We start from the raw sequence: 17931 nt of genomic DNA on the forward strand, positions 1-17931 counted from the left end.
CAAGGGTGGCTGAGCCCTTTATTAAAGGGGTCCAGGAGCAAAGAGCCGGTTGGGAGCACCCGCCGAGGGGCCGATGGGGCAGGGGAGGTGAGGGGGTGCTGGGGTGGGGGTGTAGCACCGAACACAAGCACATCCTGGCTGGGGGGCCCGGCAGCTCCCTGTCCTGGGAGGCTGCTGGTGCCCAGCGTGCAGGGCTCCATGCTGGGATGCTCGGCAGCCCCAGCCTGCGGTGCTGCAGCGGGGTGCCCCTGTGCCAGGACACCCCGCGAGCAGGATGCCAATGATGCCAGTGGAGGAGGGGTCAGGGTCCGACCCCTCCCTGCCCCCTCGGCTCCTCTGGGGAAAGAACACGGCTCCGGGCTCCTGCCCACGCTGGGGACTCGGCGTTGATCCCCGGCAGGCCGGGGCAGTCCTGGCCCTGCCCTGGTCGTGGCCACCGCGCTAGTCCGTGCCGTTGGTGAACTGGCAGAGTTTGTTCTCCAGGTCGGAGATGCGCTTCTCCTGCGCTTGGACCGTCTCCTTCAGGGCACGGATCTCCTCCAGCACCTCCTCCAAGGCTGGCTGCTGCAGGGAGGGGGAACACAGGGTCACCGACCACTCTGGCCCCTCCCATGCCACCCCAGGGCAGGGGACAGCCCCGCTGCCACCCATCCCTATGCCCGGACACTCACCGAGAAGTCTGAGTCGCAGGTGGAGTGCCTGCGTCGGGGGCCTGGCGGGGGTTTGCTGTCCAGGATGTTCTTCTTGACCACCTTCAGCTCGCGGTTCTTGATGGGGACGTACCCATCCCGCAGCGAGATGAGGATGGGCTCCGCGTCCTTCCCCGACAGCCACTCATCTGCCTCCAGGGCCGGCTCGGGGCCTGGCGTGTCGGGGTAGAGGTCATCCTGGAAGAGGTCTGACTGCGGGAGGGAGAGAGACCATGGTGAGATTGGGGTGTCTCCCCCCAGGCCCCCATCTCCCCTGGGACCCCCCCCAGGCTCACCTTGCGCGGCACCGTCATGACGATGGGCTCGCACTTGCGCTCGTGCAGCTTGAAGAACCTGCGTGGGGCACAGGCAGTCAGGGCCCTGCTGGCCCCCCTGATCCCCCTGGCTCCCCCCAGCCCCCTTGGCTCTCACCTGGCGATCTCACACTTGCTGACATCCAGCCCACGCTTGGGCATGAAGCCCATGCCCCGCTGGGGCTCCTTGCTGCTGTAGGTGTTCAGGTAGTGCACGTAGGGCGCCTCGTCCGTGATCTCGAAATACCGGATGCTGCTGTCACCCTGCAGGCGTGGGGACAGGCGTTAGCCAGCCCTGGCAGCCTCAGGGACAGGGTGGCATGGGGGGTGCACCCCGGGGAAGGGGCTTACCTTCCCACAGAGGTAGACGATGCTGGAATCGGCGTCGTAGAAGGGCAGCAGGACCCCGTTGCTCGTGTCCATCTCTTGCAGGGCAATGGGCTCCTCAAAGTTATTCTGGGGGGCCGGAGCAGTGGTGGAGGGGTGTGAGCAGTGACCCCAAAACCCCCACCCAACCCTTGTTAGTCACACACATTAGCCACGGCACACTGGGGGACAGGGCTTGTCCCCTCCAGGGTACACAACCCCTGAGGCAGGCGGCTTGGCATGCCCCCAGCCCCACTCCTGTTTACCCGCATGGCTGGGTACCCCCCAGCCTGGCTGTACCCCCCTTCCCCAGCCTCCAGCCCCCTCCCCACCCCAGCACAGCACGGCACACTTGGGAACTTGGCATCTTTTGGGAAGGGGATGCAGCAGACATGGCATCCTGGGGCAGGGGGGGGTTAGCAAGGGGTCCGGGGGGCCAAGTTCCCAGGGCAGCACTCCATGCGGCCTCGTTACCGGGTCCCACAAGCCCAGCTCCCGCTGGCTCATTCTGGTAAAGCCCGTGGTAAAGATGTGTCCTTCCCGTGTGAAGATGGCCCGCACGGGCCTCAGCCCTTCGTGAGGGGCAAACCTCTCCTGGGGGGAGGGGGAGACAGTCAGCACGGGGCACGGGAAGGGGGGAAAACGGAGGGGGTCCGGATCTGTCCCCCAGAACAGCCGCCGAGTCCTATTCCACCATGCCCCTGAGCGCGTGCTGCCAGAGCGCATCCCCGGCCCCGGCGCGTTCCCGGCTGGGCTGAGATCCGCGGGATCGGCGCTGGCCGGGCCGGAGCCGCCGTCGTACCAGGTCCCAGAGGCCCAGCTGCCGCTCGCTCATCCTGCTGAAGCCCGTGGTGAAGATCTTGCCATCGGCCACGAAGATGGCGCGGATGGGGCGGGTGCCGTCGTGCGGTTTGGTTTTCTCCTGCGCCGGCGTTAGCGGGTTAAACCAAACACAGAGACGTGCGGTGCGGGGTTAGTAGGGTCAGGCAGGCACTGGGGGGACCCCGCGGTGGCACGGGGGGACACGGCAGGGGCGCTCACCGCTATGATCCGCTGCTTGCGGGGGTCGATGACGCGGACCTTCTTGTCCTTGCAGGTGGTGACGAGGAGGCTGCCGTTGCGGTTCCAGCCCACGTTGTAGATGAGGTCAGTGTGCATGTCGTCCAGAGCCAGCAGCATCTCCCCAGTCCCCACGTTCCAGAGGATCACCAGGTTGTCACAGCCTGCAGAGGACCGAGGGGGCAGGTGCTGTCACCCCACGGATCTCCCGTGACCCCGGGGAGGGTGACCCGGGACCCCCTTACCTGCGCTGAGCAGGACGTTGCGGGCGGTGGGGTGCCAGGAGATGATGCTCACCCGCTTGGAGTGTCCCTCCAGTGTCACCACGGGCTCCGTGATGTTGCGCACGGGGACATAGTCGGGGATCTGCCACACCTGGAGGGGGACGGAGAGCGGGGCGTTGGGGACCACCCTGTGTGTGAGCACTAAGCAGATGAGGGCCTGGCAGCCAATTAACCTCATCATTAATCCCAGCTCAGCCTGCAAGGAGGGTGGCGAGGGGATGCCAGCAGCGCCTCCAGCCTGGAGTGCATCACCAGCATCGGGGTGCACAGGGAGGGGGGCACGGCCGGGGTGCAGCCCCCAGCCCCCCCCAGCTGTTCCGGCGTGCTGAGTCGCCAGGGAGGGTAAATTTAGCACAAACTGCTGCATCATGGAGCGAGCAGCCGCCGCCAGCGCGAACGCATGGCACCGGGGCTAAAAATAGGCCAGTGACACTTCACAGGCGGCGAGGGGAGGGGGGGATGCTCTGCACCGCTCCCCCAGCGCCCGCCACCCCTCCCACGCGGCGTCCAGCCCCTCACCATGACGGTGGTGTCCTCCGAGGCGCTGGCGATGACGTTGTCGTTGTGGGGACACCAGTCGATGTCCAGCACGGGCGCCGTGTGTCCCGTGACCAGCGGGTGGTTCTTGTCCACCCGTCCTGTCTGCAACGGCGAGGCGCCAGGATGAGTCCCCTGGGAGAGACCCCGCCAGGGTCCCCCCCAAAGCTCAGCCTGGCCGCCACGTGGGTTGTGGCACAAATGGGGACATGCAGGGGATTCCGGCAGTGGCCGGAGGTTTGCACCTGGTTTGAAGGGGGAAACTGAGGCACATGGGGCAAATGGGGTTCACCTGGCACAAGGCCTCATAGGGACACAGAGGGAATGATGTGACCCGTGAGAGGCTGATTTGTGTCTGCTCTGATGGCAAGGAGGGGTTGGGGACCCTCTCCCAGTCTCTCTGCCAGGGTTGGCAGGGCAGGTCCCCACTCCACTGGGTGCTGCTCCCTGAGCATGCTGTGCCCCCAGGGAATTGGGGCTGGGGAGAAGGCAGCTGGGGGTTTTCCAGTCATCTTGGTTGCCCCAGGGATGTCACCCTTGGCAGATGCCAATGATCCCCCAGGTTCTTCCTACCCTGAACCCCCACATGAGGAGGGGATGCTGGGGGAAAACTGGGGGGCTTTGGGGCCACAGCAGGTCCCCAAAAGCAAAATCCATCAGCAGCACGTTCCCCCCAACACATCTCAGCAGCGTGACCAAACCCCAGCATCCTCCCCACTCACCTTGGCAAGGGGCAGGACAATGAAGGCCCCGCCACCTCCGGACTCCACAATGATGGCCACAAACTTGGGGTTGACAGCGCAGAAGGAGCTGTCACATGTCACCTTGGAGACACGGATGTCCTCGTACATCTGGTCTGCCTTCACCGGCTGCCCGAACACGTGCCGGAACTTGCTCTGGCGCACCACGCGGCGGCTCATGGCTGGGGGGACACGGTCAGGCCACCACCTCCCCACCCTGGAGGGGTTTCTGTCCCCTCAGGCCTCGTGCTCCAAGAGACTTCTCCTATTCTGGGCACAGCGGGAAGCCTGGGAACGCTGAGGTGGTGGGGAATGAGATGTGAGATGTGAGATGGTGTTGCCCTGACCCCACATCAGGGAGAAGGGGCAGCCCTCGTGCAGGGATGTGGGGGTGCTGCAGGTGGTGGGGGCTGTCAGTGGTGGCCAGAGCCACTTGGTACTGGGCAGGGACATGGCCATGCCGTAACAAAGAGCTGTGCCATGTCCCACAGATGTGCTACACCCCACAGCTGTGCCATGTCCCACAGATGTGCCATGCCCCACAGCTGTGCCATGTCCCAAAGCTGTGCCATGTCCTGTGGCTGTGCCATACCCCACAGCTCTGCTATACCCCGTGGCTGGCACTGGGGTTGGCACAGGAGCTGCTGCAGCAGAGGAGCAGGGTGGAGGGGACTTTCCGGTGGACATAAAGGTGCCATGCACCAGGTCACAGCTTGTCCCCTTGCATCCCATCCTGCATCAGTGGCCTGAGGCTGCCTGGCTTGACCCAGCACCCAGGAGGAGGGCTGTGCCTCCAGAGCTGCCTGCTGGTGGCTCACGCCTCCTTCCATGGATCCCTGTCCCGTGCCACAGATCCCTGCCACCCACTCTGCATGCCCACCCGGGTAAAGGCTGGACCTGGCACAGACACACAACCCCATGGGCACACTGGGGTGTGGAGGAGCCCCCCCGGGGCCTCAGTGGGGTCCCCAGCCCTCAGCCACAGCTGGGCACGATGCCCACAGTCACCCGTCTCATCCCCCAGCCTGTGCTGCTCCTGCGACCTGCCCCAGGGGGAGACTGAGACACCCAGAACATCAAAACCCTTGGAGCTGGGGCTCTGCAGCACCCATGAGCCGCTGGCTACCCTGGGGAATCCCTGTGCTCTTCTGGGTACCAGCCATTGTCAGGAGCCACATCCAGCCACCAAACCATGGCCAGGCACCCCTGTCCCAGCCCACAGAGGCAGCGCGGGCAGAGGCAGGAGCAGGTCTGCTCCTCCATGTCCCAGCCGGTGGATTTTGTCTAGGGCACCTGCAGCGCCCTGCCAAACCACATCTGCCCAGTCCCTGAGCGTCCCCAGAGCCCTCACGGCACTTCAGCATCATCTCTGGCTAGGTGAACGGGTTGGAGCTGGGTGCTAAGGGACCCAGAGCCTGGCTGCCAAGCGCGGCTGGACCGCGGCACTGCTGGTGTCACCCCCCGCTCTCAAGCATGCTCCCCAGCCCCGGGGAGGAGCGAGTGGGCTCCGTGGGGACGCTCTACCAGCACCTCAACCATTGCCAGTGGGAGCAGAGTCCGGGGTGTCAGCATGCGGGGAAGGAAGGGACGGCCTGGCTGGCTGGGCAGGGTGCAGGCAGCGGGTGGGGTGCAGGTGGGGGGCAGATGCGGTGCAGGTGGAGTTGAGCAGGGTGCAGGCAACGTGTAGGGTGCAGGAGGGGTCGGTAGGAGCAGGTGGGGTGCTGGCAAGGTGCAGGCAGGGCTGAATAGGGTGCAGGTGTGGGGTGCAGGCGTGAGAGCTGGGTGGGGTGCAGGCAGGGCGCAAAGCGGGGTCGGGTGGGATGCTGGCAAAGCGGGGTGGGGTGCAGGTGGGGTGCAGGGGATACGGGCAGGGTGCGGGCAGGATACGGGCAGGATACGGGCAGGACAGCCCCGCTCCCCGCTCCCCGGCCGTGCCATTACGTTGCCACAATTGAATCCGCAGCGGCTGCTCGGGAACGACCAGAGGTCACTGTCCAAATATAGCCATCCCCGCCGGCGGGCGGCGAGGGGCCGGGGCCCGGGGGGCTCAGCCCCGCTGCCCGCGGCCCCCCGTGCCTGCCCACCGCCCCCGCCCCGCGCCCGGCTCCCACCTGCGCTCCGCGGCTCCTCCGCGCCCGGGCGCGCCCGGCTCCGCGCTGCGCCCCGCTCGGCTCCGCTCCGCCCGCTCCGGCCGCTCCGGCCCCGCCGCGCCCGCTCCCCCCGGCCCGGCCCGGCCCGGCCCCGCTCGGCTCCGCTCCGCCCGGCCCCGCTCGGCTGGGCTCGGCCCGGCCCCGCGCGGTGCCGCTGCCGCAGAGAACAGCTGAGCCGAGCCGGGCACCGGGAGGGGAGGGGGGGCCCGGCCGGCCCCGCCTGCCCCGCGCCCTGCCCGGCCCCCCGCGCTGCCCGCGGGTCGGGGCAGCCCCGGCACGGCCGCCCCCGCTCCTCCCCTGAGAGCGGGGAGGGTCCCACGGCTGCCCGCAGCCCCCCGGCGCGGTGCGTGGGAGATGGGAGGCAGGAGAAGCCCCCCGAGCCTTTCTGAAGTACTGGGAGAAACCAAGGGGCGGGGCATCACCCCGGGGGTCACTTCTGCACAGGGCGGTGACCCTGCCGTGGGTCCCACCGCAGCCCGGGGCCACCCCGGCCCCACAGGGATCGTGGCCGTGGGCTGCCCCAACAATCACGGCACCCCACGGGTCCCCACCTCCCCCAGGAAAAAAGGGTCTGCAAGCCCACCTCAGCCCCAGCTCAGCAGGATGGTTACGGGCACATCCAGAAATCAGATTTGGGATTTAGTGAAGTCCAGCCCTGCAGGGATGCCCTGGCCCAAGGGGATTAAGGGATTGTAGGGCTCAGGGACCAGAGGGAGGGGAGCGGTGGTTCCTGGAAAGGCAGCAAAGCCCTGGACCCTACAAGGGCACCATGTGGAGCTGGACGAGCATTGGCTGAGCGGGCAGGAGGGGGCAGCTGGCAAAAAGGCAGGGAAGAGGTGACATCCTTGTTTGCCCGGCCAAAGGGGTGGCAGGGAGGGAGGGGGCTGCAGAGGCACCCCTTGCTCTCCCTGTCCCACCACAGCCTTGGCTCACTCTGTGTCCTTAACTCCAAGACACATCCCCAGCAAGTGAAGAAAAGGCCCTGGGAAGCCTTTCCCCAGCTGGTGCTGGGGGCAGGAGGAAGGGATGGGGCACCCCAGACACTGCCAGACCCACAGCGACAGCCCTGCTGCCCTGGCCCCACACCCTGCTGCCCACCCAGTTCTGGCCTGGTGGGAAGCTCCTGCATGGATGGTGAGGCTGAGCCCTGGCTTTCTCCTCAAATCCTTTGCTCACAGCAAGACCACAGAGACCCTTGCACTGCCTTTCTTGCCACAGTAGAGCAAAACCCAAACCAGAGACAAGTTGTCCAGTGCCCAGGTAAAACCTCACATCCCCCCTGGAGCTTAAATCCAAGGGGTTTAAGGGCTGTAAGGACAATCTTCCTCAGAACTTCTGTGTCTGCAGCAGTGCAAGGAGGGCACCTGCAGCATCCTGACAGTCTTAAATACTTCACCCCTGGAATCTCCCCTGCAACTGCAGCGTGGTCTGGAAGTAGCTCTTGCTTGGAAGCACAGCTCCATCACTTGGGACAGGACGGGGCCATTCACGAGAGTGAACATCCCCACTCTGGCTTTCCAGACCCCCACTGACACCCCATGTTCTGAGAGCAGCACAGATCACTCCCTCAGCCCCAGCCCCGATCCCAAACAGGAAACCACACACCTTTGTCATCTTCCAAAATAAAACTTTTATTCATTCGGTAACAAGAACATTGAATCTGCACATCAGTGCACAAGTTCACATTTAAAAACAGCTGAGCACATCGGTCATAAAGTCTTTAGGGGAAAAGGGGACGATCCCAGCCACCAAGGAAGATCCAGGAGGGGCAGACAGAAGTGCTCCCCTCCCTGATTCGCAACCCCACTGCGAGCTGCTCGGCCCTGGATGATCCCTACCAGCCAGCGCACGGACGTCACATCTCCAGAAAGGAAAATAAAAGGCACTGGCACCTTCTCTCGTGCCAACAGAGATGTTGCAGCGTGGGCAGGCTGTTAGCACCTCTGGCAGCACTGCTGGACAGGCCCCGAGCCCTCCTGCGCCAGGCCAGCGCCTGCTCTGCCCCACTCCCTGGGGGAGAAGTGGGGGTGTCTGTGTGGAGCCAGGACCCGATTAAGGCAGGACGCACCGTGCGGGGAGCAGGGCCCTGTGCTGGGTATGGCTTCCTCCTGCCAGAGCTGTGGGGCTCCCGGAGCCTCTGGCAGGTGCTGTGCCCCTGTGGCCACGGATTCCCAGCTCGCTGCTCCCAGGAGGTCCCCGGAGCAGCCGGAGGTGGGGTGGGATCCCTTCCACCAGGCCTTTGCTGGAAGAGGGACACGGAGCTAATCCCTGCTCAGTTTGAACATCCAAGTGAGCCAGAAGGGCGTCACCTCCTGCCACCCGCTGGGACTGTGCCCCCCAGGAAAGGGCCGAGGGGGGAGAGATTTGTACAGGTCACAACTTCTCAAGCAGACCGGACACACACACACACACACACACACACACACACACCACCGAGTGCAATGAACGCAGTGTAAAACCAGTTTCACGCACACACAGTCCGTTTGTGCAAGGCTCACACGGTACAGTACGGCTGGGACGGGGCAGCGATGGCTGGGACGTTGTATAGGAGTCAATGTAAACAATAAAGCGTCCTCCGAGAGGCTCCGCCAGAGACCAAAGAACAGTTGCTTTGTACAAAAATGCCCTTAAAACAACACGTTTCTCCCAAACCCCCTCAACCCGCGAGGCTTGTCAGCTGCTGAGCACCCTGGAGGTGCTGCTGCTCCCTGTTGTGCTCAGCAGGTCACAAGAAGCTCTTGTGGGGTGGCTAAGGAACCAGGAGAGAGTCATCGCCTCCCACAAGCCACCAGCATTGAGAGGGACAATTGTCCCCAGCAGTGACCTCCGATGCCAGGGGCTTGGTGGCTTCATTGTCCAGACACTGGAAAAGGAGGTCCATACCTCTCCAGTCTGTCCCCTTCCTGCTATCCTGCTCAGAGCCTCCAGACCTCCAAGGCCTTCATCACTCTGCAAGAGAACCACCTTTCCTGAGTCCCTCTGCCTGCCCACAGCCTTCTCAGAGAAAAACCAGTTGTGCTGGGCCAGAGCCAAGGACAAAGGGACAGCAAAGCACCTCCCTGCAGGGGCCTCTGCCCCTCTGCTGCTCTCCCCAGCTGAAGCACCCGGAGAGCAGCTGAATATTGGAAGGAAACAGCATTTCTGGTCTGCATCAAAGACCCTGCCCAGAGGGCATTTCTCCTGAGATCAAGCTGGGCAAAGAATCAGATCCTTTTCGTTCTCCTCCTGCCTTCTCAAGAGAAATAAATTCTACACAGGGCTTTTCCCTCCTGAGCAGATCCTTGTCACCAGGACATGCTGCCAGCCAAGCATGCACCCTCCAATGCAAGGCAGGCTGCTGGCAACCAGTCCCTTCCCCTCGTGGAGAGGCAGGCAGGCATGTCCTTGGGGTCAGATCGGTGGGCAGTGGGGCCTGATGAAGGCTGTGGGGGAGGCAAGGACTGAACCTGTTCCTTTCTCCAGATGACATGAGCCACTTGGCCTTTCCACACTGCCTGCCCTGCTCCGGAGCCAGCTGGAGCGGGCTAGGAGAAGCCACATGTCTTTTGGTGTCCCAAAGAAATATCTGGCCTCCTGGGCCAGGGGCTTGGGTGACTTCTAGTGACTGAAATGGCCTGGGAAGACGTGCTGCTGGACCCAGGACAGGGCTGTGCTCCAGCACAGCTAGCAACCCCCTGCCAGAGCTCAGGAAAGGGAGCGACAGTGCTCGTGGCTGCTGGAGCACAGACAGACCCACAGGCTTTGCCCAGGCTGCAAGGCAGCACAGGAGGACCCTGGGGGCTACAGGAGGGCAGCAAGGTGGCACTACCTTGCCAACCAGTTGTGGGCTGAGGATACCCCACAGCCCTTCCCCAGGGCAGGCAGATGCTGCTTCCCAATACTCCAGTGCCGTGTGTTCCTCTCCAGCTCAAGAGGAGTTTGTTCCATCTGAGCCTGCAAGGCTCTGCAGCTTTAGGGCTGCTTTCTAGGCACGGGCTTGGCTGCAGCTCCTCCCACACCACATCCTCTCCATGCCAGGCTTCAGCAGCCTGAGCCATTCTGCATCTTCTCTTTGCTTTGCTCCTCCCCAGAGGGCAGGTCTGGGCCCCAGCCAAGCACCAGCTCTGACACGGCTGCCACGGGACTGTGGACAGGACCCAGAGCTCCCCTTGGCCTTTCCCTCTGCTCCTACAGCACAGGGACAACTTGCTGATCCACACAGCTAGAAATGAGCAGCTTTGATTTAGCCAAACTGCTCAGAAACCACAAAACAATTTGCTGAAATTTGGAGCAGAGCCTTCACACAGTTTCTCCAGGGAAGCAAGAACCTGCAGAATGGCTCGGAGCATCTCAAAGGCTTTCCATGTCCAACTGGCACTCCTGGAACCCAGCTTCCAGCAGGAAGGAGATGGGCAGACACACAGTGCCCCTCCCACAGCGGGACAACGGGGGTTCACACAGGACTGGAGGAGAAGGGACACATTTGGCATCCAGGCTCACTTTTGGAAAGGGAAGACAGCTAATAATGTCAAATCCACTCCCATGTCTGTGCAGATCACAAAGAACAGCACTGAGTTTGAGTCAAGTGGGTTTGTTTTCCAGTTTACAGAATGCAGTCTTGCCCTTCTTTTTTTTAAAAAAAAAAAAAAACATAGAAAAGACAAAAAAAATCATATAAATATCATATATACAATTTAGGCAAAAAAAAAAAAAAAAAAGGGGAAAAAAAAGAAAAAATAAAAAGAAAGAAAAAACTTCCAGAAAATATTTTCCCTCTGGGTCTAAAGTCAGGAGTGACAGCAGAGAGGACAAAGCTATGCATTAAGGGCAGTATGTCATGTAACAAAAACAGCTCAAGTTTTGGGAGCCACCAGAAACATCTGTGAGCATGGCAGAAGAGAGAGGGAAACTCAGGCAGCACAAGAACAGCTTTGGGGCAGAGGACAGATGATATGGCCATGAACTTGGAAGGCCCACAGCAGTATTCAAGTAATGGGAGGGTTAAAACCCTAATGAGGCGTTTGTTTTAAAAGAACACTGGCTCTGGGGGTAGAGGTGAACCCAGCAGCTCCTGGAGGAGCTCTGCCCCACCTCAGGACAGAGCAGAGAGCTCTGTGTGCCCCATGGCAGATGGGAGAGCTGGTCTTGGTGCTGCCCAGGATTATTAGAGCCCGTCCATTGGGAAGATTTACCCCTGAGCGCTCCTTATGGGGAAGCACCAGCTGAACTGAGCCCTGGGCGTTTGTCCTGAAGCAGCTTTGTGAGGGATCTGCCAGCATGGTGGAGTTCCAGTTTGCAGAATAAAAGAAAGGCCAAACAAAGGGACCTTGGCACAACCTTCACATTTTCAGGGGCTCTCACCCCACCAACTGCCCAGCACCATTTCAAGGCATGGGGAAAATTCAAGTTAGGAACTAGGATCTGGTTGTAAGCAAAACTCCACCTTGCCAAAGCAAGCCAACAATCAATTTTCTCAAGATAAAGGTGTTCTTTTAAAACAAACTGACAACAACAAAAAAAAAGAACATTTGAGGTTATCTGAGTTAAACTTAAAAAAAACCCAAACAGTCCTGCAGTCAGAATCACACACAGAAGAACCAACCCACACCTACATGCGCCAGGAACAGTAAAATGACAATATATATAAAATTAACCAATAAAGTGCATGTTCCATATATTACACCTGCCCCTTGTGTGAAAGCAACACCACAGGTTCTGGGTAAGAAATCACAGCCAAGGGCCCAGGATCACATCGTGTTGTAGAGGGGATTGGTTGTCCGCTTTTTGTCATTGGTCTTTTTGAGCCTCCTCAGAGGGTGAGTTCTCCCGTGCTGCTGCCGTGGGGCAACAGCCAGAGCTTGAGATGGAGACAAGGAGTCCAGGACCTGCACCTGGAGCAGCGGAGGGCCCTCCCCGGAGCTAGTCCACGTCGGATCTGCGCTGGAACACAAACTCTGCTGGCTGGAGCTGCACTCTTTGGCGTACTGAGCCAGCGGCCTCTCCACCGGCATGCTCTGGGCAATGCACTCGGCTGTTCTGAGCTGTTCCACAAAATGCTTAGTGGGCTCCGGGGAGGAGAGGCGATGCTTCCCACACGTGCTCTCCGAGTCCCTCTCCAACCTCCCCCCACAAAAGCCCCGACCGAGGGCAACGCAGGTGAGAAGCACCGGGTTGGCATTGGAAGAGGCTGACTCCCTGTCGTGTAAGTCGTCCTTGGAGAGGTCCAGGCAGTCCAGTTTGGCCAGGGATGCCGAGCGCTTCATGTGGGAGGGTCTGGTGAGCCCTGCATGTCGGATCCGAGCCTCTATTTCCATCGCCCGCTGCTTGACCGGCCCGGGGCTGCTGGAGCGCTCCTCCACGCTGAGGCTGCTGGAGCTGTGAGGGAGGCTGTAACACAGGAATGAGATGTCCAGAAGGTCCATGTTTTCAGCACGCTGCCTGCTGAAGTCCTCGCTGCTCAGCTGCCTCGAGAGGCCAGCACCGCCCCCGCAGAGAGGTCTGGGACTGTCCCTGAACGGCAGAGTCGCATCTCCCTCGGTGCCACACGGTGTGACCGGCTCATCGTCTGTACCCGTGCTCTGCTCGGTGACACCTTCCAGGTGAATGATGCAGGAGGGGTAAGGAGAGTGCTCGAGGCTGGCTGAAGGTGGACAGGTCACCAGGGCAGAGGGAGAAGCAGCACCGAGGTGAGCAGACATCCCACTGCCTTCCCCGCTGGGGCTGCCCATGGTGAAGGTGGCCTGCTTGCGTACCGCGTGCTCCGGTGGGGAGGGATCCGCTGGAGCCTTCTCCAAGCACATCGAGGGGTTCAAGTTTTCATCTAAAGACGGGGTGGCCGTGGCCAGCCCGCCCTGCTCACAGCTTGTATCGGGGTGCTGCTCCGCAGGCTTGACCGTGAGGGTGTATTCGATGATTTCGATTCTCTTTGGGAGGAGGGAGGACAGGGATGGCTCCTCCGTCCCGTCAAATGACACCACTGTCCTGCGCTCTTGCGCCGCTCCCTCCTGCCCCGGGCTGGGCTCTGCGGGCAGGCACTCCTGGGCAGGGGGGCCCAGGGGTGCAGGCAGGTGTCTGCCCACAGGCTGCTGTGCCCCGCGAGGCGGCAGCGGCTCCTCAGCGCCCGGAGCCGGCGCCTTGTCCCCCTCCGGAGCCAGCTCCAGGGGCGGCTCCTCGCTCTTCCCCCGCGGCAGGAGCTCGGCAGCAGGAGAGTCGTTCCTGGAGTTCTTGCGGGTGGGTAAAGTGCAGGCTGGGGCCGTGTGCTGGTGCTCCTGCTCCTGCCTCAAGCGCTCCTCGAACTCCAGCGTGGCTCGCCGGACGGAGCCGGGGCACCACTTGGGCTCGGGCCTGATGGAGCCACGAGGCTCCTGCTGCTCCCCACCAGAGCTGCATTCCTCCAGGTCTGACCTACCAGAATACAGCTGCAGAGATGGGGCTTCTTCCTGCTCAGTTGGCAGAGGGTCCTTCTCCTTCTCCTGGTGTCCAGCACAGGCTCCTTCACTCTGTTCTAACTTTTCTGATGCCCAAATCACCTCCACTGGCAGGTCATGCACCGTGTTCCTCTTTGGTGTCTGGCTGAGGTTGGCTGAACCCTCTTTCTGCTGGGCAGGTCCTGTTCCCTGGTTGATTGACTCGATCTCTGTGATAATTTCCTTCACAGAAATGGCATTTTCCGAGTGGGATCTCGTGAGATGACCTGCACCAGGCAGCTCAGGGACCTCCTGCAACACACAAACAGGAGAATTACGAAGTGCTGACACAGAACAAACAGCAGCAGGTTAGAGAAAATACGGTGCACATCCCCAAAGGAACAAAAAATCATGTGGCAATGTGTGGAGAGAGATCACAAGAGCAGTGACCACTAACATAGGTATTTTACTGTCTCTGAGACTGAATTTAACACACTCCAGGGTGAATTTTCACATAGACTAAGATCTAATAATCTTAATTGCAACAAACTCCAAGGAAAAGGTAGCTTTTCCATTTTTCTAAATGAAGGAAAGTCTGACAAATAAAAAGAATCCTAGTACTGCTAAAAGCACCATTTTGAACTGAAAACATGACAATATCTGCTCATGTATTGAACAGACAGAAGTACATAAAAAAGAATGACTAAGCACTGAAATGCTCTGGTTTCCCAGAGGAAAATAACCAGGGGGACTCCCAGTCCCCACAGACACTCTCCGCCAAATCACAGGAGAGAGCACTGGCCTATTATATTTGGAAGAGCCTTACTGCCTCACATGGAGATGGAAAAGATTCAAGCAATGCAGGATGGAATTTAAATAAGAGAAGCTCCCAGAAAGTGATGGCCCCGGACATCATCAATCTCTGTGAGAGTCCTGGAGGCTGAAAAGCAATTATGAGAAAAAGGTACCTAAATTTAGAGGTTACTAAATTTTGTCAAGATCATCTCTCTGCCCAGGAGAAGTGAGCCATGACGTGCCCTATCCCATCACTCCAGACCTGGACAGGTTAATTTCTTCCTCCAGCACTGGAAGCTCTACACCTGCTTTGATTTACTACCCCAGTGCTGGTGCTTCCCAAGCAGGGAAAAGAGCCAGTTTTGCCCTGTTCTTTAGTGGATTCCTCAAGTCAGATAAATATCCGTGCAGATTTGGGATGTTGGCTGGGCACAGGGTCTGGCTATATTAGTGGGTCAAGTCCCACCTTTCTGCTCTCCTGATGCAAAACTCAAAAATAAGTTTCTCATGAGAACAGCACAGCAGGTCAGGTCAAGGTCGGCTCATGGCCTTGCCAATGCCAGCAAACTGATGTTTAAGGAAAAAGTGGAGTAAAGGGCAAGTATCTAAAAGGGAAGGAAGGGAGAAGCATCTAGCAGTCCCTCCCCAAACACCGTGCCCAGTAAAAGCAGGGCTAGAAAATCCCATCCACAGCCACCCCACAGCAGAAAACATCCCACAGATAGGGTTGAGTAGCAGTTCCTAAAAAAACTGAGCAAGTTATTTTAACCTTTTGCTGCTCTTCATCTGTGGAAGAGTCATCAGATGGCTGAGGAGAGTTTCCAGGGCTGTTCCTTCGAGCATCTGCACCTCCATCTGCAGCAGGTGGCCCTTCCAGCACGGGCACCCTGGAGATCCCGTTCCTCCCAGTGCCTTGCTCCTCTGGCCTGGAATGGGAGCAGGTGCGTGACCGGCTCTCCTGGGAGAGCTCCACGAATTTCTCCAAAGCGCTGAAGAAATCAATCCTGTCTGTGCTGAGGTCTGTCACTTCGGGCTGAGGGTTCTGTTGGAGACCTAGGGAATTTTGGTTTGGGGACTGGGGGAAGTCTTTTAAGCATGAAGTGAATTCTTCCATGGGAACCAAGTGCACGTTCACATCAGGCTTAAGGGCATCTTTTTCTAGATCGTCCACCGTCAGATCAGGAAACTTCGTTATTTCCAAGGGGTGCTGGAGCTGCATTAAGGCCTCAGAAGCACGGCAGTTGTCAGGGGGGACAGAGTCTACACAACACCCTGCTGTACAGCCATTGATATTGTTCAGGTTCAGCTTGTCCTCCATCTGCTCAGTGTGGAAATCTCTACAAGTAAACTCTAAGTGGATCCTTCTCTCCTTCACACACACGTCCTCAATCATGTTTGTGTCTTCTGGGAGCTGCTGCTCCCTGTCCAGGTCAGCTGAGTAGATGGGAGACATGGGTTGCTGGTTGTCATTAGTCTTGGCCTCTGAGATCTGGTCAGCTGAGGTGGTGATCTCTTTTTTGTTCAGCTCCAGCCCAGCCTTGCAGATGGGCTCGTGGTGATCCGAGAGGTCGCTGTCCGAGTGCGAGCGCCACAGTTTGTTGTGCCGCTGTTTGCTGCAGGGAAGGAGAGCAAAGGAAAACAGTGAGTAATTTCTACATCCCACAGCCACATCCAGCTTGTTGTAAGAGGACACAACCTACAACAGAAACCGTGCCAAATGCTGGAGTCACTGACCACAGCTGCGGCTTCACCTGAACAGTTCAGGGCCAGACCTGCTGCTGGAGAAGTCCATCCAGTAATGAGCCACTTTCCAGGAGCTAAATTCCATGGCACCATTCTGCTCCACACACCCCTCCCTATTTCTCAGCAATGTTGGATCCATCCACTCAACAAATGCAATGTTTAACTGACTGCACAATTTGGTCCTCCTTTCTCAGCCAGCACTTTTCCATTTGCTAGCAGGTGAGTGGTGACCAGAAGAGAGAGAAACCCCTTGTGCTGGACACAACCAGGTGGTGGACACCAAATAAAGTCCAATTTCCCTCGTGGTTCCTTCTCTGAAATAGCTTCAGTTATCAATAACTGGCTCTTGTAACTGAGGGATAGAGTGGGATAAGTAGAGGTGGGTGTGTGCAAAAACACACAAAGACTTCCTCAACAGTAAACACACAGCCCACATTACCACCCACCTTCCACAGGAAGGAAGCTCAGAACTCCTCCAGCTCCTGGAAAGCCCCTTTAGGAAAGTCTGAGCCATCAAAAGGCCAAATAACTGCCAGTGGCATTGCATCACCTTCCTCAACTTCACCTGCCAAAAACCCCAACCCATGCACCTGGGCTTACAGACAGCACTGCAGGCAACTTCTTGCCATGAAATGTCAGAGCTAGCCCAGGCTGCCAGGGTTTGCTGAGTGGCCACGGCCACAGGGATGTGTTTCCACCCATTGCCCCTAGGAGGAACACAGAAACCACAGAAACCTCCTTGGAGCTGCAGATCTTGCAAAAACCCTTCAGTCCCTTGCTAGCATGAGCAGGCACTCCCAGATACATCCAGTGGCCATGGTTAAGTTAATTAACAGATGGTGCTGAGCTAATTACCATGTGCCAGTTCAGTTGTGGGTGCCCAACAGCTAAGGAAAATAATCCATGGCAGATTTAGCTTTCCAACCCTATAATCAGTGACAACCTTCTCGTGTGACACAGGGCAGAATCAGGTCCTGTCACAGGAGAGTCACGGTCAGAGGCCAAAGACACGGTCCTGGGCTGCACATGCTCCATCTCCAGTGGGTTTTGGAGCAGTTTGACACTGGCAGCAGGAACAGGCTTGTCCCTGAGGCAGGTTCTTGCTTGAGCTCTGTATGGAATGTCATCTGACATCTCTGCTCATGGAACCTGGGGAGCTGCTGGTGTTTTCTGAGGGCACTTCAGTGCCCAAATCCAGCTCTCTGCTGCACATTTCATTTTGAAGGTTCCCTTCCCAGAGCCCACAGTCACCTCTTGACCTTTCTGGGCAACATTCCTGGTGCTTGTACCCACACCAGCTTTGGACCAGTAGCCCTCCCACACCTCTCACCAGCTCTCCAGGCTTGGGTATAAAAATGCTGTTGATTCACAAGCTGCACAAGGCACAGGAGATCCCAAACATTGTTTTCCTGTAACTTATCTATAACTAATAACAGAAACAGGCCGGGCTCAGCCTTGCTGTGTTTATCAACAGAGGGAGGGGACAGTTTAACTAACCCCAGGAAGTATGACAGTCCCAAAGAGCAAAACACACTTGTTGTTGTGACTAAAAGCAGACAGGGGGTTTTCATTTTACAGCTGGAAAACATATCCCAGTTGCTATAACCCCAGCACAAAACCGTAACTGGATAGTGCGAGCACATGGCTGCCCTCACATATCTTCCCCCTGAAATTGGAGCAGTCACATGAGTGTCAATCTGTTGGGGCTTTTTTTTTTTTGTTTTGTTTTTGTTTTTTTTTACCTGTCCTGCAATACTGCAGCAATAAACAATGAAGCCAGAGGGCAAAGCTAAATAACACAAAGAAAGAGGAAAAAAAAGCAGTTTGCAGCTGAGAGAGGAAGTGGATAAAGAAGGACAGCTTCTGCAG

The 17931-nt window shown here is 58.6% G+C and overlaps 2 protein-coding genes across 8 annotated transcripts in view; both read right to left on the reverse strand.

Annotated features, from left to right (window-relative positions):
- On the reverse strand, nt 1–6180 carry CORO6 (coronin 6). 5 transcript variants are annotated; one of them, XM_077787529.1, is made up of 12 exons: nt 6101–6180; nt 3972–4286; nt 3232–3354; nt 2674–2803; nt 2411–2592; nt 2172–2291; nt 1844–1963; nt 1355–1459; nt 1122–1267; nt 986–1043; nt 672–902; nt 1–561 (listed from the first exon to the last, which is right to left on the reverse strand). In XM_077787529.1, exons 2-12 carry the CDS (start codon nt 4167–4169, stop codon nt 442–444), a joined length of 1533 nt encoding a protein of 510 aa, XP_077643655.1. In that variant the 5' UTR covers nt 4170–4286; nt 6101–6180; the 3' UTR covers nt 1–441. The 5 variants fall into 5 exon arrangements, with proteins under 5 accessions (XP_077643655.1, XP_077643652.1, XP_077643654.1 ...); XM_077787526.1 differs by having other exon boundaries at nt 1–564; XM_077787528.1 differs by having other exon boundaries at nt 1–564; nt 3972–4171; nt 6101–6179.
- A 4577-nt stretch (nt 6181–10757) lies between these two features.
- Nucleotides 10758–17931, reverse strand: part of SSH2 (slingshot protein phosphatase 2) — an 87495-nt gene continuing 80321 nt past the window's right edge. For all 3 annotated transcript variants that reach the window (XM_031506470.2, XM_031506469.2, XM_021551047.3), the window contains 2 exons: nt 15089–15932; nt 10758–13836 (listed from right to left, as the gene is read on the reverse strand). In XM_031506470.2, coding sequence (XP_031362330.2) covers nt 11866–13836; nt 15089–15932 — 2815 coding nt within the window. In that variant the 3' untranslated portion in view covers nt 10758–11865. The remainder of the gene's footprint in view (nt 13837–15088; nt 15933–17931) is intronic.

The sequence above is a fragment of the Lonchura striata genome, chromosome 20 (assembly GCF_046129695.1).
Source record: "Lonchura striata isolate bLonStr1 chromosome 20, bLonStr1.mat, whole genome shotgun sequence".
Lineage (NCBI taxonomy): Eukaryota > Metazoa > Chordata > Aves > Passeriformes > Estrildidae > Lonchura > Lonchura striata.

Excerpts from the sequence above, each read along its gene's own strand:
- CORO6 (XM_077787526.1), bottom strand. The coding sequence starts at position 4,169 with ATGAGCCGCCGCGTGGTGCGCCAGAGCAAGTTCCGGCACGTGTTCGGG. Across the intron at positions 2,593-2,673 it reads CAACGTCCTGCTCAGCGCAG|GCTGTGACAACCTGGTGATC; the intron begins GTAAGGGGGTCC and ends GGTCCTCTGCAG. Across the intron at positions 1,044-1,121 it reads AGCAAGTGTGAGATCGCCAG|GTTCTTCAAGCTGCACGAGC; the intron begins GTGAGAGCCAAG and ends TGCCCCACGCAG.